Here is a 21,950-nt window from a genome sequence, read left to right as displayed (position 1 = left end):
TCTCTACACACTGGTGGAGACTAATTGATCAACGCTTCAATGATGAAATACATAATTTTCTAAAATGATTCAATACGTGAAAGCATGGTATTTGCACTAAATTTGGCTTCAAACAAGTAGTTTAAGGACGACAGACCTAATTCGAAATTTTGCACTTCTGCGCAGAAAGCCGCGCACATCGCTATTTACAGTCTCCGTGCATTGTGACGTCGCTGCAATTGTTTCATCACACTATGAACATGCGATATTTACGAACTGAACTTGAGACTGTATAATTCTTTCATTATACAAGCAATACATCTTATCTTAATCCATATTTCGTATGAATTCTTCAATAAATGTATAGCATTTCCGTAACTTTTGTGTCTGTGAATCCGTGACTTTAAAAAATATGTCCGTGATTCTTCCGTGTTTTATGTGTAATTTCTGGGATTCCGTAATTGTCCGTGTTTTACAACCCCCCCCCCCCCCCCCTGCGCATATGCCATGAATAAAACTGTCATAGGTATGCACAACAAATTTAAAAAAAAAATAGAATCTTTTGTTATTAAGATTTTACTTCTGAATATAGTTTAATATCATGAATATTCTTAGCTATTAATAGTAATTACTGTATTACTCTATAAACAATAATTATTAACGATTTACGGCATGCACCAGAAGCGTATTACTAAAAAACCCACGATAATTTCTATTTACAACCAACTGCGGAGAAGAGCAGAATTATATTTTGAAATCTTTCGAACATCCATTAAAACTACACAGAAAAAATGACTAAAACCGTATCAATCAACAACAACTGAAGAACAGAGGCAAGGCCAGGGTAGTTTCTCTCTCGGCTGACAATAAACACGCTATCGCCCCTACCCATTGGATAGATATTTTATTATTATACCAAAGCAGAATGATTCCTCTCCCGACAACAAAGCAAATTGTCCCATCATAATGTTTTGAACAGCTGTTATAGTTGTGACGTTGAATACGCCTCTGGGCTTTGTATTTGACGTCACAATGCCGAATTGCGCGGAAAATCGATGCTGCCGTTGAATAGTTTGAAGACTATCACCCTAGCGCAGATCTTAGCACAGAACCGATCACACGGCAGAGATACATATATTTTGGTGAAAATGGTCGGTTATCGTCATCTTTTGATATAGAGAAAAATACATTCAGGCTTTAGTTACTCATGTCTTAGATTGCAATTGCCAATCCACATGTCATAGTACCACGTATTACAAAAACATGTATATGCATTTACATTCAATACCAGTGCAAGAAATATCAGGATTTCTTTATCAAAATAAATTTATACTACTCTTAAACTTAACTTATAAAAATGTTTCAGGGAATAAAAATCCATTTTGTTTCTGAGAGTGTTCATCAGAAAAATCTTATAAATGGTGATGACACTTGAAGTGCATGTTAGATCTTATCTTGAAACTGTCCGATAAGTCATGCACTTGGTCTCTTATCAATATAAAATATGTATGCTTTTATTCAAACATTTGAACTTTTAAATTTATTTAGAAAATTTAAAGATTATGAAAATGAAAACAAAATGTGTACATTACATATACACTATATACAAATCCGTTGTCTTAAGCTGTATACTGAGCTCTATATCGGATTTATTAAATTTGTGACAGTTCATACATTACATATTTTGACACCACCCCTGGCATATATTATGCAATGACTCAGTGTTTACATATGATTGGTGACCTTTTTCTTAATCCATATGATAATTTAGTATAAAGAAAAAGTATGAAACTACAAGTAGAAAACCTATCCATTTCTTATTTAATGACATTTTCCTTGAAAACTGGCCAAAAATCATCCTTTGACATGCTCCCTTTAAAAAGAATTGAAGATGACCCATACTTTTTTTTCTTACAATTAGTAACCTTATTGTCGTTTTAAAATCACTATTTAATTTGGATTAAAACTCTAATGTAGAATTTTTTTAAATTTTAACTTTTATATTGCACATTGGAAATTTTCCTATATTTTCTTTGCAATTACGACTACTATAAAGCCAATTTTTGAAACAGCCCCCGCTGAAAATCAACTACGATTTTCATTTCTTTTTTCCATTGATTTTAACTCTTTAATGCATGTTTTACCTTATATCAAAATTTGAATAAAATCTCTATTGTAGAAACGAATTAGGTCCGTCACCCTTAAATCAATAACGAACAATTTGTCCATTTTCTAATAATAATAATAATTTCCATTAAGCGTGTTGATCAGAAATTATCCAGGCAACTCGAAATAAAAACATCAATTTATTCTCTATCTGTGTTTTATGTCTAATGCTGTTTCTTTATTGTTTTGGGACGTTAATGGTAAACGAACATATAAGGTATATGGTAGCTAGGGGAAACTAAGGTCCGCCACCATCTCCCTATATGTACATAGAACTATTCCACTATCACCTGGGATGATATCTATGTCGATTAACTGATTCGATAAACAAGAGCCTGTTCTGGGTATGATCGATTTGCTTTGTAATTTTGCATTGACTCAAAACAAATTCTCAACCTATATTTTATATAGATATACGGGTGGTAACATTTTATATGCAAATTTGCATTATAATGAGAACCAATGTTGAAAAGTGACTAGTAATAAGTCGGAAGTACAGTTGTTAGGCCTTCAACTCTACGTTGAGATATATCGACGACGCTTTACCTATTAACGAAATAATTTTCATTCCATATTTCCACATAAACTTGAAATAAGAAAAACACCACATATACATCTACATCTGCTTTGTACTAAGATATTTTATTGAAAATAAATCTTTACGACAAACTAACAAAACACGGAATTATTTCAGCTTCTCCATCAACTTCCAATATCTACATAACATATAGCAGTATCCCATTATCATCTGTATGCAAGGTGAAGATAACGAACAGTGATCAATCTCATAATTCCTACAAGCAATACAAAATAGACAGTTGGGCAAACACGGACTCCTGGACACACCAGAGGTGGGATCAGGTGCCTAGGAGGAGTAAGCATCCCCTGTCGACCGGCCACACACGCCGTGAGCCCCACATCCCGATCAGGCAAACGGATTTATCCGCAGTCAAAATCAGTGTGCCAAGAACGGCTTAACAATCGGTATGAAACACGTCAGACAGCATTTGACCCAATGCGAGGTTGTATTGACGAACTAGATCGTTATAACGACCATAGAATTTGCGAAATGCTGACTTCAATCGAGACTGTTGAAATCCCTGTACGATCAACTTGTTTGTCAGTAGCTTACTACTACTACTACTAATATGATGTTTAATAGCTCAACTGATTCGATACCCAAAACCTTGTTCTCCGTATGATCTGTTTTATTAAGGCAGGTTTCTTACACACAATTGAAAGTTGATATTACAGGAGTTTCAACAGTCTCGTTTAAGGAGACAATTTTGCGACTTCTATGCTCGTTATAACGATCTAAGTTGCCAATACAACCTGCCATTGAGTCAAATTATGTCTAATGTGTTTCATACTAATTGTTAGGCCATTGTTTACACACTGGTGCTGACTGCGGATCACTCCGATTTTAGGGATCATGGTAGATGTGACCGGTCGACAGGGGATCCTTACTTTTCTTAAACACTTGTTCCCATGTCTGGTTTACCCAAGGGTCCATGTTTGTCCAACTCTTAATTTCGTATTGCTTATAATAGATATAAGATTCATCACTGTTCAACATTGTTCATTATCTTCACCTCCTCTGCATACGAATAATTGTTATGTATATAGATATACTTACACTGTCTCTAGCTTCGTCAATGCATCAAAAATTCCATTTGGTAACGTTCCTATTTTATTTCTCCACAAGTATCTGAATCAAAAAGATTTCCTGATTAACCTTAATCGATCAACGCTGAAATGAAGAAATAAATCATTTTCTAGACTGATCTAATCTGCGACAGCATATTTTGCACTAAATTTAGTTTTAAACAAGTGATTTCAATCCATCACGAACGGTTAGTCAATTATCTAATAATTATATTTTGTTTTAAACGTGTTGATCAGAAATTATCCAGTCAACTCGAAATAAAAACATCACAGACTTCTCTATCTGTGTTTTATATTTGAATCTAATTCTAATTGATTTGTGACGTTAATGGTAAACGAACACATAAGTTTTATGGCAGCTAAGAAAAAAATAAGGTCCGTCACCATCAACTTCCTATATGTATGTAAAAATAGTTCACTATCACATGTGTATGATATCTGCGTCACCCAAATGATTCGATAAACAAGCGCATCTGTGTATTATTGATTTTGCGTTTTAATTTCTCATTGACTCAAAAGAAATTCCCAACTTATAGTTTGTATAGATGCACAGGTGGAAACATCTTATATGCAATTTACTTTATCAATACTTTACTTTATAATGTGAACTAATATTGAAAAATGTATGTTAAATTAAATTCCCCATATTCTCATTTTGTATATAATGTAAATACTATTCTCTTATTCTGTGTATATAACACACCTCAAATTCTGTTTGGAGCCTTTTTTATTGTGCCCTAATTGGAAACTCACTTCACTGGACTTTAAACCGCCAGTCGGTGCTGAATTCAATTTGGACAAGACAGTCTAGCAGAAAGGACGCTTTTATACTTCTCTGCATAACAGTTTATATTACTCAGCAAACTTTTCCCATTTCTATACATGCCATATGTAAAGCTGCATATAATCCAGCTTCTCTGAGGTAAGGTGTTTTATTTACTACTCAGCCATTTGTATATTGTTTTATGTTATTTTAAAAGTCATAAAACATCTAGTTACGGAGTTCCTTTGTGTTAACTTAATTTCATACATGTGATTTTCATTCGTATCAAAATGGCACTACTGTATATCAGGTTTTTTCCGCGTCATATTTTTCCCGCGAGTTCAGAACCTAAAACAGTATATCAAATTTACGCGAATGAAATATTCACTATTTCAAAGTTATAGCGAAAAAATAATTCACGATTATTTAAACTTATAAAGGAGTTGAGGGGAGAATCCAGCATTTTTACCTATAACTCGTAATTGTTTATGTAAAATTCAGTCAATGAAACGATTTACAAGATTTCTTAGTTACTGTCACAATTATAATCAAATCTGAATATGGATGATATTCCAATTTCTCTGAATCCATCTCGGACCATTTCGAGTTTTGTTTGCACGTAATCATAGAACTTTGTCAGCCATTTTGCTCCAAGTGGCTTGATCCGGGTGAGAAATAAATCGAACTACACCTCGTCAATTTTTAAAGACGCGCTCAGGGGATCACCCTCCTGTGCTGCGAACCAGTTTTCAAAAAGAATTGTACACTTTCGTTTACACTCAAATGTATTTGCCGGTATAGTAACATAAATCATTGTTCGTTAACTATAATAATACTCATACAAAATATCTATCGATAATTATTTTCAGTTTGAAACGATAAACCATGCACTGTTACATGTATGAGTAGCTCAGGTATAATTATACATTGATTGAAGCAAAGAACGTGGCCCACTTCAATAGATTGTCATATTTTGAATATAAACACCGAAGCGTACACACCTGTTACTTGGCGATTATCAGATATAGGGGGAACTGAACACAGAACTTTCACCGCACTATTACCTTATGCTATATAACTCTACTACAAAAACAAAACTTTGACTCAAATTTACTAGGATTTATTCTCCGCGATTCAGAAATCGTCGCGAACAAAGCGGAAAATAAATACACGAGGAAAAACCCTGATATACGGTAATTGAATCAAGTGTTCACTGTATGGTGCGGTATTGTAGTCATCAAGTAGACTTTGTCTCACATGTGTAAATGCATAGCAATGCAATGTAAAACTTCTATGTGCTTGTGGAGTAAAAGGTATACAGAGCCTTTCCAATTCACAAAAGTATAAATGTATAGTCTTAACAGAAGGTATATCCAGGATATTATCTGGAAATAAGCTAATGTTGTGTGTGTATTTATGTGTAATGTAACGCCACTCTGTGCGTATACGTAATATACATGTATTACATTTTATGTACAGCTAAAAAGTGATGTTCATTTATTAAATAGATAGTGCTAATTTTTAGCTTTAATTTGTGTGGATATCATATCTACCTTGCTATGCTGCTTCCTTGCAATGACACAGTAACTGGGATTGCACCAGAAAATCACACATCCCGTGTACATGTCGTATATTGTATTGTACGACTTCCACACAATCATTGCACGAACGAAAGTTGCTAATCGGACATTAAACGTACTGTAGTTTAAGTTTGTTGTGCAAACAATTAATTTTACAAATAGTGTAGTGTCGTGGGGCATCCAAACGTCTTTTCACAGCTCTCGAACGACTTTAGGAGATCGTACATGGGCTATTATAAAAGTATTCGATAATCTAACAATTTTCATACGACCATCATACAAATTTCCCCGAACCTCTTTACAATAAGTCGTGTAAAAATAACACTGAAATATAAACAATATGCAATAACTTCTTGAAATGCCCTAAATCGTACAGAAAACAGAATACTAAATAATCACAAGACCACCGTTGCCAATGTAAACCGAGCTTTATAGAACAGTTCTTCTCATTATACAACAGGGGCGATAACCGTCCAACATGCGTTGAATTATCGATATCACACACGTCTTAATTATGTGTTTGTAAATGCTGAAGATTGTGCAACTACTAGTAATTGAGATGGATTAGCGGAACTATTTGCCCCAGTAATAGGAACAATGCAAATACATTGTGACATCGGAATAGAAAAACTGCAGATGAAAAGCATAGCCATGGTTTTAATGGGTGAAAACCGTTCATGGAGTTAATGTGGGTCAGTACGTTTCTACTTGCTACGATAATCATAGATTTGTTTCTTAAAGTTGACGAAAACGACGATGAAGTTTTCATTACTGATTTGCACGGAAGACAGAAACATTACCAGGATCGCGAACCTTGTTTAAATTGTCAAGTAATCCTGATAAGCTACGAGTTTAACAAATTAAAGCAAATAACAAAGTCTCTGAACCCATTAATCATGACAGAATTGGAAATAAATTTTAAAAAGGAAAAGCAATGTTTGATGGTTATAACGTACTCTGTATTGCTTGGAATTTTGTCATGTTGTTGGATAAGGTAATAAATGACATCATTAGAGGTAGTAAACGTGTTTTAAAGACAATAAGAGAATGTATCTTCAATTACTCATCTAAATATTCATTAGTTTTAGTATTTAATTGCTAAATGATAATCTGATAAACTATGCTGCGTTTCTTGTAATCTACTTCCCTTATGTTTTTGAGTGACTTTAGTATGACATCCGCATTTGGGGAGTCCTTAGAATAAGATCTTTTTTAATATCAATTTCTGATTAGATTAGCGTTTGTAATAGGACCTATTTGAAGGTTTGCAATGATTTGTAAGATAACCAAAAGAAAAAGCGATATATCCCAGTGAACTCGAAATAAAGACACCACAGAGTCGTCCACTCCTGCGCCATACTTAGAAATTTTATTAAAAGTGGATAGTAACGGCAAACCAACAACTCGATTTTACGACAAACGGGATGATTCCAACTTCTCCATCGTCAACTTCCCATATTGATGTAGCAATATTTCATTAAAACCTGCACATGGTCATTATATATCTCGACTGATTCAATACACAAGAGCTTGTTCTGTGTATGGTTAGTTTTTGAATTAGTTGTGTCAAATGATGTCTGACATGTTTCATATCGATTGTTAGGCCGTTCTTGGTACACTGATTTTGACTACGGATAACATCGTTTACCTGATCAAGACATAGGGCTCACGGCGGATGTGACCGGTCAACAGGGGATGCTTACTACTTCAAAGCTCCGGGTCCCACATCCGGTATATCCAGGGGTCTGTGTTTGCCCAACTCTCTATTTTGTATTGTGTGTATGAGTTGTAAGATTGATCACTTTTCGTTATATTCACCTTTCATGAATATGCAATGCTCGATATATCAGCTGTTTGATGATGGAGGTTCATTCACTATTCTTTCATTATGCTAGATATAACGATTAGGTTGTAAAAAAGTGAAGATACAAACAGTGACCAATTTCAATCTAAACAATGAAATTATGTGATGTAAAATATAGCATAAATTCTTATTTTTTTTCAAATTTGGTATTAGTTCGATTTAAATTGGTTGTTATGCATTATCATCAATGTTCGTATTATTATCACACCCGCCGTGAGCTCTATATCCTCAGGAACGGCCTAACAATCGGTATGATTGAAGTCGGACAGCATTTCACCCAATAATAGAATTGTAGTAACCACTAATTATGTTAAATCCAGTGACGATAAATTTTGCATTAACGGATGCATTTGTGTTTGCTTATGCAAAAACTGAGATCATTAATGATGGGCCATCATTACCATAAATCATTAACAAATGAAAAACTTTTTTCTCATTAGAGGAAAGACGAATAATCCATTAATGATGAAAATTGAAATTGGAAAATATGTACAGTGTCGTCCACTAATGATAAAAAATAATAAATTTTCATAATTAATAAACGACGCACCTATCCTCTAATGCTATTTTTGTCAATGGAGAACGATAAAAAACCAATAGTTTATTGTGCGTAAATATTAATTATGTTAATGCTCAAAGACCTGATGCGCCTGAGAGTCGACTCGTACTTCATTGTTCACTGGAATAAGTAATATTGAAGGCGCAAGATTGCAGTAATCAAGGATGACGAACATTGTGTTTCTAGAGAAATTCTTTATAATATGTCATCCCGAAAAATCTTCATTGAATAAGCGTTCAGAACTTGTCAGCACTTGCCGTCATTCCCATAAATTTATATTTACTCAGTCCTGTGTGTAATCATGCTTGGCAACTAACCAGTATGTTTCTGTGTAACATATATTCAACCATGCGTATGTTTTTCGTTAGATGTCATTTTTCAACAGTCTCGTTTAAGGAGACCATTTTGCGAATTATATCCTCATTATAACGATCTAAGTTACCAATACAACCTGCCATTGAGTCAAATTATGTCTATTATGTTTCATACTAATTGATAGGCCATTCTTTACACACTGGTGTTGACTGCGGATCACTTCGCTTATAGGGCTTATGATAGATGTGACCGGTCGACAGGGGATCCTTACTTTTCTTAAACACCTGTTCCCATGTCTGGTTTACCCAGGGGTCCATGTTTGTCCAACTCTTAATTTTGCATTGCTTATAATAGATATAAGATTCATCACTGTTCAACATTGTTCATTTTCTTCATCTCCTCTGCATACAAATAATTATTATATATATATAAATATATACTTACAGTGTATCTAGCTTCGTCAATGCATCAAAAATTCCATTTGGTAACATTGCTATTTTATTTCCATACAAGTATCTGAATAAAAAAAAATCCTAATTAACCTTAATTGATCAACGCTGAAATGAAGAAATAAATCATTTTCTAGACTGATCCAATCTCCGAGAGCATATTTTGCTCTAAATTTGGCTTTAAACAAGTGATTTGAATCCATCACGAACGGTTAGTCAATTATCTAATAATTATATTTTGTTTTAAACGTGTTGATCAGAAATTATCCAGTCAACTCGAAATAAAAACATCACATAATTCTCTATCTGTGTTTTATATTTGAATCTCTTTTTTATTGATTTGGGACGTTAATGGTAAACGAACACATAAGTTTTATGGCAGCTAACAAAAATTAAGGTCCGTCACCATCAACGTCCTATATGTATGTAAAAATAGTTCACTATCAAACGTGTATGATATCTCCGTCACCCAACTGATTCGATAAACAAGCGCATCTTTGTATGATTGATTTTGCTTTTAAATTTCTCATTGACTCAAAAGAAATTCACAACTTATAATTTATATAGATGCACGGGTGACAACATTTTATATGCAATTTACTTTATTGTGTGAACCAATGTTGAAAAATGAATGTTAAATTAAACTCCCCATATTCTCATTTTGTATGTAATGTAAATAATATTTTCTTATTCTGTGTATATAACACACCTCAAATTCTATTTGCAGCCTTTCTTATTGTGCCCTAATTGGAAGTTCACTTCACTGGACTTTAAACCGCCAGTCCGTGCTGAATTCAATTTGGACACGGCAGTCTAGCAGAAAGGACGCTTTTATACTTCTCTGCATAACAGTCTATATTAATCAGCAAACCTTTTCCATTTCTATACATGCCATATATGTAAAGCTGCATATAATCCAGCTTCTCTGAGGTAAGGTGTTTTATTTACTACTCAGCAGTTTGTCTATTGTTTTATGTGGTTTTAAAAGTCATAAAACATCTAGTTACGGAGTTCCTTTGTGTAACTTAATTTCATACATGTGATTTTCATTCGTATCAAAATGGCACTACTGTATATCAGGTTTTTTCCGCGTCATATTTTTCCCGCGAGTTCAGAACCTAAAACAGTATATCAAGTTTACGCGAATGAAATATTCACTATTTCAAAGTCATAGTGAAAAAATAATTCACGATTATTTAAACTTATAAAGGAGTTGAGGGGAGAAGCCAACACTTTTACCTATAACTCGTAATTGTTTATGTAAAAATCAGTCAATGAAACGAGTTACAAGATTTCTTAGTTACTGTCGCAATTATAATCAAATCTGAATATGTATGATATTCCAATTTCTCTGAATCCGTCTCTGAGCATTTCGGGTTTTGTTCGCACGTAATCATATGCATAGAGATTTGTCAGCCATTTTGATCCGAGTGGCTTGATCCGGGTGAGAGATAAATCGAACTGCACCTCGTCAATTTCTAAAGACGTGCTCAGCTGATCACCCGCCTGTGCTGCGAACTAGTTTTCAAAAAGAATTGTACATTTTCGTTTACACTCAAATGTATTGTAAATATGTACCATTTACCGGTATAGTAACATAAATCATTGTTCGTTAACTATAATGATACTCATACAAAATATCTATCGATAATTATTTTCAGTTTAAAACGATAATCATGCACCGTTACATGTATGAGTAGCTCAGGTATAATTATACATTGATTGAAGCAAAGAACGCGACCCATTTCAATAGATTGTCATATTTTGAACAAACACCAAATCTTACATACCTGTTACTTGACGATTATCAGATATAGGGGGAACTGAACACAGAACTTTCACCGCACTATTACCTTATGCAACATAACTCTACTACCAAAAGAAAACTTTAAATCAAATTTACGAGGATTTATTCTCCGTGATTCAGAAATCATCGCGAACAAAGCGGAAAATAGATACACGCGGAAAAAACTTGATATACGGTAATTGAAACAAGTGTTCACTGTACTGTGCGGCACTATATTCATCAAGTAGACTTTGCCCAATATGTTTAAATGCATAGCAAAATAATGTAAAACTTCGATGTATTTGTTGAGTAAAAGGTATACGGAGTCTTTCCAATTGACAAAAGTATAAATTTATTGTCCTAAACAGAAGACATGTCCAGGATATTATCTGCAAATAAGCTAATGGTGTGTGTGCATTTATATGTAATGTGACGCCACTCAGTGCGTATAAGTAATATACATGTACAACTTATACGGTACCGATTTTGATGCGCCAGATGCGCATTTCGACAAATAATGTCTCTTCAATGATGCTCAACCGTAATGTTTGCAATCCGAAATAACAATGAAGTTTTAGAGCTATTAAAGTCACAAACAGCGTGTCAAAAAAGGTGGAGTCTTATTCCTCTAAGAATAAGAGCTATGCATGAGGGAGATAATCCTTAATTTTGAAATGAATTTCTAAATTTTATAACGACATACATTACATTTCATGTACAGCTAAAAAGTGATGTTCATTTATCACGCATCCCGTGTACATGTCGTATATTGTATTGTACGACTTTCACACAATTATTACACGAACGAAAGTTGCTAATCGGACAGTAAACGCACTGTAGTTTGTTTATTGCGCAAACAATTAATTTTACAAATGATGTAGAGTCGTTGGATATTCAAAGGGCTTTTCACATCTCTCGAACGACTTTGGGAGATCGCACAGGGGCTATCATAAAAGTATTCGATTAACTAACAATTTCCATACGGTCATCATACAAATTTTCCCGAACATCCTTACAATAAGTCGTGTAAAAATAACACTGAAATATAAACAATCTGCAATAACTTCTTGAGATGCCCTAAATCGTACAGAAAATATCATACTAAATAATCACAAGACCACCGTTGCCAATGTAAACCGAGCTTTATAGAACAGTTCTTCTCATTATACAACAGGGGGAGGAGGGTAACCGTCCAAGATGTGTTAAAATATCGATATCACACAAGTTTTAATTATGTGTTTGTAAATGCTGAAAATTGTGCAACTACTAGTAATCGAGATGGATTAGCGGAAATATTTTCCCCAGTGATAGGAACAATACAAATACATTGTGACATCGGGATAGAAAAAGGCAAAACAGTAACGTTTGTAAACTCTTCCTTTTTTTCTATCTGTATTCATTACTTTACCTCAATACAACATACGCGTATCTATTCCAATGAAACAAAAAAAGTGTAATTGATTCCATTGACACTAAACCAGGTGATTGAACTGCAGATGAAGAGCATATCCATGGTTTTAATGACTGAAGACCGTGTATGGAGTTAATGTGGGTCAGTACGTTTCTACTTGCTACGATAATCATAGATTTTTACTTAAAGTTGACGAAAACGATGATGAAGTTTTCACTACTTTTTTGCACGGAAGCCAGAAACATTACCAGGAACACGGGCCTTGTTTAAATTGCCAGGTAATCCTCATGAGCTACGAGTTTAACAAATTAAAGCAAATAACAAAGTATCTGAACCCTTTCATCATGACAGAATTGGAAAGCAATTTCAAAAAGGAAAAGCAACGACAAAGTATGCGTTTAAAGTTACAAAGTAAAAAGGTCTGATGTTTGATGGTTATCGCGTACTCTGTATTGCTTGAAATTTTGTCATGTTGTTGAATAAGGAATTCAGGTAATAAATGACACCATTAGAGGTAGTAAAAGTGTTTTAAAGACAATAAGAGAATTTATATCCAATTACTCATCTAAATATTCATTAGTTTTAGTATTTAATTGCTAAATGATAATCTGATAAACTATGCTGCGTTTCTTGTAATCTACTTCCCTTATGTTTTTGAGTGACTTTAGTATGACATCCGCATTTGGGGAGTCCTTAGAATAAGATTTTTTTAAAATATCAATTTCTGATTAGATTAGCGTTTGTAATAGGACCTATTTGAAGGTCTACAATGATTTGTAAGATAACCAAAAGTAAAAGCGATATATCCCAGTGAACTCGAAATAAAGACACCACAGTCGTCCACTCCTGCGCCATACTTAGAAATTTTATTAAAAGTGGATATTAATGGCAAACCAACAACTCGATTTTACGACAGACGGGATGATTCCAACTTCTCCATCGTCAACTTCCCATATTGATGTAGCAATATTTCATTAATACCTGCATATGGTCATTATATATCTCGACTGATTCAATACACAAGAGCTTGTTCTGTGTATGGTTAGTGTTTGAATTAGTTGTGTCAAATGATGTCTGACATGTTTCATATCGATTGTTAGGCCGTTCTTGGTACACTGATTTTGACTACGGATAACATCGTTTACCTGATCAAGACATAGGGCTCACGGCGGATGTGACCGGTCAACAGGGGATGCTTACTACTTCAAAGCTCCGGGTCCCACATCCGGTATATCCAGGGGTCTGTGTTTGCCCAACTCTCTATTTTGTATTGTGTGTATGAGTTGTAAGATTGATCACTTTTCGTTATATTCACCTTTCATGAATATGCAATGCTCGATATATCAGCTGTTTGATGATGGAGGTTCATTCACTATTCTTTCATCATGCTAGATATAACGATTAGGGTGTAAAAAAGTGAAGATACAAACAGTGACCAATTTCAATCTAAACAATGAAATTATGTGATGTAAAATATAGCATAAATTCTTTTTTTTTTCAAATTTGGTATTAGTTTATTTAAATTGGTTGTTATGCATTATCATCAATGTTCGTATTATTATCACACCCGCCGTGAGCTCTATATCCTCAGGAACGGCCTAACAATCGGTATGATTGAAGTCGGACAGCATTTCACCCAATAATAGAATTGTAGTAACCACTAATTATGTTAAATCCAGTGACGATAAATTTTGCATTAACGGATGCATTTGTGTTTGCTTATGCAAAAACTGAGATAATTAATGATGGGACATCATTACCATAAATCATTAACAAATAAAAAACCTTTTTCTCATTAGAGGAAAGACGAATAATCCATTAATGATGAAAATTGAAATTAGAAAATATGTACAGTGTCGTCCACTAATGATAAAAAATAATAAATTTTCATAATTAATAAACGACGCACCTATCCTCTAATGCTATTTTTGTCAATGGAGAACGATAAAGAACCAATAGTTCATTGTGCGTAAATATTAATTATGTTAATGCTCAAAGGCTTGAAGGGTTTGAGAGTCGACTCGTACTTCATTGTTCACTGGAATAAGTAATATTGAAGGCGCGAGATAGCAGTAATCAAGGATGACGAACATTGTGTTTCTAGAGAAATTCTTTATAATATGTCATCCCGAAAAATCTTCATTGAATAAGCGTTCAGAACTTGTCAGCATTTGCTGTCATTGCCATAAATTTATATTTACTCAATCCTGTGGGTAATCATGCTTGGCAACTATCCAGTATGTTTCTGTGTAACATATATTCAATCATGCGTATGCTTTTCATTAGATGTCATTTTTCTCCCGAAGAGTGAGGGGAAACCATCCCCTTACGAAACAGCCTATAGAGAAATAAATGTTATGTGATTGAACTCCATCTGATCATCAATTTATGTATCTCTGTGAGGCCACGTCGAGCACTATAGAAGATTATATCGGAGATTTATCCCACTACACACACACACACACACACACACACACACACACACACACACACACACACACACACACACACACACACACAGATATATATATATATATATATACATGTAAAACTTTGATCCCTATTATGGCCCCAAACTACTCGTGCGGGGCAATTTTTATTGAATCTGGACTATGTCAGGAAGCTTTCATTTGAATGTAAACTGTTCTAAGCCAGTGATTTTTCAGATTTCTTAAATGATTTTCCCCATATATTTGTATGTAAAAGTTTGATATCCCTATTGTCGCCTCATCTTATACCCGGGAGCCATGATTTTGATAAAATTAAATCTGCACTATGTCAGGGAGGTTTCTCGTAAATTTCAACTTTACTGGACCAGTAGTTTTTTACAAGATTTTTAAAGATTTCCCCTATGTAAAACGTTGATTTCTTAATGTGGTCCATCCTATCCTCGAGGGCCATGATTTTAACTTCAATCTGCACTATGTCTGAAAGCTTTCATGTCAATTTCCATTTTTTTTTTACCAAGTAGTTTTTGAGAAAATTTCAAACAATTTTCCCTATATATTTCTATGGAAAGGTTTGATCCCCCCTTTTGGCCCCGTCCTCGCTCCAGGGCCATGATTTTTACAAATTTGAATCTGCACTGTGTTAGGAAACTTTCATGTAAATATCAGTTGTTCTGGGTCAGTGGTTCTTGAGAAGAAGATTTTAAAAGATTGTCCCTATATATTTGTACAGTATATGTAAAACTTTGATCCCCTATTGTGGCCCCATCCAACTCCAGGTTGCATGCTTTTAACAAATTTGAATCTGCATTATTTCAGGAGGCGTTCACGTAAATATCAATTTGTCTAGCTCAGTGCTTCTTGAAAATGTTTTTAAAGATTTTTGCTACATATTTGTATGTAAAACTTTGATCCCTATAGTGGACTCATCCAACTCCCTGGGCCATAATTTTATGATGTTTTAACTTCCGGTAAGTATCGCATTTTTGAAACTATACAAGAAACCTTAATGTATCATGCCAATTTCCTTTCAAGAGTTTTGAAATTTGAAGTTTTCTTTCTTCACTTCCGGTGACAATCATATGCATATGCCACATCTGTCAACATCTATCATCTCTGAAAGTTTCAAAATGAAATATTTGAACGTTTATGGGAAAACACCTCGACAAAATCTCTTTTTGAAATCGAAAATCGGACATATATCACGTACGGAAGTCAATTTAAAAACAAATTACGTTACTCTAGAAATAGATAATGCCAATACTACATGTGAAAATCAGATCCAACACTTGATTTATTAGCGAGATTTATGGGGACAATGAAAGACCAATTTTCCAAAAAAATTCTCCATAAACCGGAGATTACTATTTTAAACAGTAAGTATTTCTCCGGCAAGTATCACATTTTTTGAAACTATGAAAGAGCCCTAATCAAACCATGCAAGTTTCGTTTCAGACACATACTTTTAAAACAAATTCGACGTTTTCTTTGTTCACTTCCGGTGAAAAAATTCGACGTTTTCTTTGTTCACTTCCAGTGACGAGCGGATGTGACGGCCGAAAAAAATTATATGCGTAAATCACATTTAGAGGTCGAGATATATCATCTCTGAAAGTTTCAAGACTCATTCTTAAACCGTTTATGAAAAAAAACGCTTGAACAAAATGACCTTTTAAAAATGGTAGATCGGAAGTAATTAACGACCAGAAGTAAATATTGAAAAAAAGAAAATGAATCTAGTTCATTTCATTGTGCATCTTTCCTGAAAGTTTGATGACAATCTGTCAAGTCATGTCCGAGAAATCACGTGCACAAAATCGGGAAGAAAAAGAACAATGATAATAATATTAATAACAAAAAAGAGGACACGAAACATAAAAATAAGAAAAGGGTCTTCAATTGGAAACGGAAGACCTTAATAAGAAACAAAGTAAAAACAATATGTTCCCAAACTTTGTTTGGGGAACATAATAATGATAATAATAAGAAACAGAGTAAAACAATATGTTCTCAAACTTTGTTGGGGAACATAATAATAAGAAGAAGAAGAACAACAACAACAACAAGAAGAAACAGAGTAAAAACAATATGTTCCCAAACTTTCTTTGGGGAATTTAATGGAGGAAAAAGATGCACAGTCTGGAATACATTGTATACAAAATTGTTTTAAAATGTGGCCCACCAAAGCATTACAAAATAGACAGTTGGGCAAACACGGACCCTGGACAAATCAGAGGTGGAATCGGTTGCCTAGGAGGAGTAAGCATCGTACTCTGAAGTTGATTTTAAAAAGATGTTGGATTTTCTCACTGATAATATATCTCCGTAGTTTTTGATGACCAGGTCGTCCAACAGTCTGTTAGAATTCAAATGGACACGAATTGTGCGCCTTTGTTAGCTGACCTGGTTTATATTCTCATGAGGTAGAGTCTATTCAAAGGATTCTACATGACAAATACCATCTTTCCTGACCTTCCAATCGACATTTCGATATATTGTGAAGTCGAAATAAAAGACAGCATATGACCTTCTACTTCTGTATCGTACTTAGAAATTTTATTGAACATACATTTTAAAAGGAAACTAAGCACTCGACCTGATGAAAAACACGATGATTTCAGCTTCTCCATCGTAAACCTTGATTTATATCTATTTAGCAGTATTCAATTATCACTTTTATTAGGTATTTGTGTCCCTGAATTGTTATGCTTATGATATTTTTTTAATCGAGGCAAGATACTGAAAAAAAGTTTATATTACAGGAGTCTCAACAGTCTCGATTAAAGTCAACATTTCGCAAATTATATGCTCGTTACAACGATCTAATTTAACAATACAACCTGTCGTTGAGTCAAATTATGTCTAATATGTTCCATACTAATTGTTAGGCCATTCTTTAAAAATTAACGTTGACTACGGATCACTCCGATTATAGGGCTCATGGTTGAGGTGATCGGTCGACAGGGGATACTTAGTCGGTCAATAGGGAATGCTTACTCTTCTTAAACACATGTTCCCATGTCTGGTGTACCCAGGGGTCCATGTTTCTCCAATTCTTAATTTTACATTGCTTATAATACATGCAGATATAAGATTCAACACTGTTCAACATTGTTTATTATCTTCAATTCCCCTGCATACAAATAATTGTTATGTATATATATACACTTACAGTTTCTGTAGCGTCGCCAATGCATCAAAGATTCCATTTGGTAACGTTGTTATGTTATTGTTACCCAAGTCTCTGAATCAAAAATATTTCCTGATTAATCTTAATTGATCAAAGCTCCAATGATGAAATAGATAATTTTCTAAAATGATTCAATACGCAAATGCATGATATTTGCAGTAAACAAGTAGTTTAAATCTATCATGAATGGCTTGTCTATTTTCTAAAAATTATATTTTCCATTTGGTCGAGGCCTCTGCTGGAGGGACTCTACAGCCCAGTAGCTAAGTACTTCGTTACTAGCTTGAAAATACGGATGGATATTTAATTACTGTTATAAAATTTAGAAAATCATTTCAAAATTAAGGATTATCTCCCTCATGCATAGCTCTAATCCTTAGACGAATTTGACTGCAGTTTTGGACACGCTGTTTTTGGCTATAATAGCTCTAAAACGTCATTGTTATTTCGGATTTCAAACATTTCGGTTGATTATCACTGAAGAGACATTATTTGTCGAAATGCACATCTGGTGCATCAAAATTGGTGCCGTATAAGTTTTACATTATGACCCCTGGGTCGAGGCCTCTGCTGGTGGACTGTTAGTCCCCGAGGGTATCTACAGCCCAGTAGCTAAGTACTTCGTTACTAGCTTAAAAATACGGATGTATATTTAATTGGTACCGTATAAGTTTTACATTGATCAGAAATTGTCCAGTCAACTCGATCTAAAAGCATCACATAATTTTTAACACACTCCTCTATCTGTGTTTTATATGTAAAACTTATACGGTACCAATTTTGATGCACCAGATGCGCATTTCGACAAATAATGTCTCTTCAGTGATGCTCAACCGAAATGTTTGAAATCCGAAATAACTATGAAGTTTTAGATCTAAATATAGCCAAAAACAGCGTGCCAAACAAGTGGAGCCAAATTCGTCCAAGGATAAGAGGTATGCATGAGGGAGATAATCCTTAATTTTGAAATGAATTTCTAAATTTTATAACAGCAATTAAATATACATCCGAATCTGAATCTGAATCTCTCTTTATTGATTTGGGATGTTAATGGTAAACAAACACATAAGGTTTATGGCAGCTACGAAAAATTAAGGCCCGTCACCATAAACTTCCTATATGTATATAGAAATACCCCACTATCACTTGGGTATGGTATCTACGTGCCTCAAATGTTTCGAAAAACAAGTGCATTAGTGTTTGGTTTGTAATTCCACATTGACTCAAAACAATTTACCAACTTAAAGTTTATATATATGCACGGGTGGCAACACCTTATAAGCAAATGTGCCCTATAACGTGAACCAATGTTGAAAAATGACTGTCGCATTAAATTCTCCTTATTCTCATTTTGTATGTAATGTAAATACATATACTCTAATTTTGTGTATATATCGAACATACTCCAAATCCTGTTTGGTGCCTCTTTTTACACTGCTCTAATAGGAACCTAACTTCACTGGACTTTAAACCACCGGCCCATGCGGAATCCAGTTTCGACACGGCAGTCTAGCAGGTTTGACGTTTTTATATTTCTCTGCATATCAGTTCATATTGATCAACAAACTTTTTTCCGATTCTATGCATGGCGTATACATGATACAGCATATAATCCAGCGTTTCTGAGGTAAGGTGTTTTATTTACTACTCAGCAGTTTGTCTATTGTCTAATGTTATTTTAACAGTCCTAAAACATCCAGTTACGGAGTTCCTTAGTGTTAACCTAATTTCATGCATGTGATTTTCATTCGTTTCAAAATGGTACTAATTGAAACAAGTGTTCAGTGTATGGTGCAGTATTATAGTCATAAAGTACACTTTATCCAATATCTGTAAATGCATAGCAATGCAATGTAAAACTTCAATGTATTTGTGGAGTCTTTCCAATAGAGAAAAGTATAAATGTATTGTCTTAAACAGAAGATATGTCCAGAATGTGTTATCTGCAAATAAGATAATGTTGTGTGTGTATTTATGTGTAATGTAACGCCACTCAGTGCGTATAAGTAATTTATTACAGTTTATGGATGTGTATCAAAACAGGTCCTCTCCCTGTGGTCTACTACAGTTATCCTGATGTAACCAGTGTATGCAGGATGTGGAGAGTAATCGTATAGTACAAGAACAACCAAGGTACAGGAGTGGGTACAACGGTCAAACCCCACAGAGGTCTAAGCTAATAAGCCCAGATCATGGACAGTTGTGGAATTATGACCATGTTGATTAGGATAGATCATACATAATAACACTTTTATATCTACATTGTGACTTTGTAATGTGTTAGCTTGACATGGTTACAGCCAGCTCGTCCATCTGTAATAGTGACTAGTAAATTATTAGAACTATAGTTGTTAGGCCTTCAACTCTACATTTAGATATATCGACGACGTTTTACCTATTAACAATATCATTTTCATTCAGATATGGATTCGAAATATCCAAACAAATTTGAAATAAAAGACACTACATATACCTCTACACCTGCTTCGTAATAAATTATTTTATTGAAAATAGATCTTAACGACAAACTAATGACACACGAAATGTGTTTAGCTTCTTCATCAACATCCCATATCTACATGACATGTAGGAACTAGTCCATTATCACCTGTATATGATTTTTATATATCTCAACTGATTCGATACCGAAAACCTTGCTCTCCGTATGCTCTTTCTTTAATCAAGGCAGGCTTCTTACACACACGTTGATATTACATGAATTTCAACAGTCTTGTTTAAAGTTAATATTTCACAAATTATATGCTCGTTATAACGATCTAATTTACCAATACAACCTGCTGTTTAGTCAAATTATATCTAATGCGTTTCGTACTAATTGTTTGGCCATTCTTTACACACTGGTGTTGAATGCAGATCACTCCGTTTATAAGGCCTATGGTATATGTGACTGGTCGACACGGGATGCTTAGTCGGTCAATAGGGAATGCTTACTCTTCTTTAACACCTGTTTCCATCGCTGGTTTACCGAGGGATCTGTGTTTGATCCATCTCTTAATTTTGCATTGCTTATAATAGATATAAGATTCATCACTGTTTGACATTGTTCATTATCTTCACCTCCTCTGCATACAAATAATTATTATGTATATAGATATACTTACAGTGTCTCTAGCTTCGTCAATGCATCAAAGATTTCATTTGGTAACGTTGCTATTTTGTTGCTTCCCAAGTCTCTGAATAAAAAAGATTTCCTGATTAACCTTAATTGATCAACGCTCCAATGATGAAATATATAATATTTTAAAATGATTAAATAGGCGAAAACATGATATTTGCCTTAAATTTGGTTTTAAAGAAGTGATACAATTCCACCATGAACGATTTGTCTATTTTCTAATAATAGATATCACATCATTCTCTATCTGTGTATTATATTTAAATATATTTCTTTATTGATTTGGGACGTTAATGGTAAACAAACACATAAGGTTTATGGCAGCTAGGAAAAGTATGGTCCGCCACCATCAACTTCCTATAACTATCTATTTTGTTTTGCTTGTAGGAGTTATGAGATTGATCACTGTTCGTCATCTTCACCTTGCATGTATGTAGAAATATTCCACTATCACCTGGAATGATATCTACGTCGTCCAACTGATTCAATAAACAAGCGCATGTTCTGTGTATGATCGATTTGGTTTGTAATTTCCCATTAGCCCAAATCAAATTCCGAACTTATAGTTTATATAGGTGTACGGGTGGCAACACCTTAGATGCAAATTTGCATTATAATGAGAACTAATGTTGAAAAGTAA

At 34.2% G+C, this 21,950-nt stretch overlaps 1 protein-coding gene across 2 annotated transcripts in view; it reads right to left on the bottom strand.

Moving 5' to 3' along the window:
* LOC125682897 (leucine-rich repeat-containing protein 15-like) overlaps positions 1-21,950 on the bottom strand; it is a 334,249-nt gene that overhangs the window by 29,761 nt on the left and 282,538 nt on the right. For both annotated transcript variants that reach the window (XM_056152160.1, XM_056152161.1), the window contains exons 6-9: positions 21,297-21,368; positions 18,157-18,228; positions 9,336-9,407; positions 3,782-3,853 (exon numbers count right to left, since the gene is read on the bottom strand). In XM_056152160.1, coding sequence (XP_056008135.1) covers positions 3,782-3,853; positions 9,336-9,407; positions 18,157-18,228; positions 21,297-21,368 — 288 coding nt within the window. The remainder of the gene's footprint in view (positions 1-3,781; positions 3,854-9,335; positions 9,408-18,156; positions 18,229-21,296; positions 21,369-21,950) is intronic.

This window comes from Ostrea edulis, chromosome 10, assembly GCF_947568905.1.
Source record: "Ostrea edulis chromosome 10, xbOstEdul1.1, whole genome shotgun sequence".
Classification (NCBI taxonomy): Eukaryota; Metazoa; Mollusca; class Bivalvia; order Ostreida; family Ostreidae; genus Ostrea; species Ostrea edulis.
The sequence above is the reverse complement of the archived record's forward strand: the minus strand, read 5'-3'. Positions and strand labels throughout refer to the sequence as shown.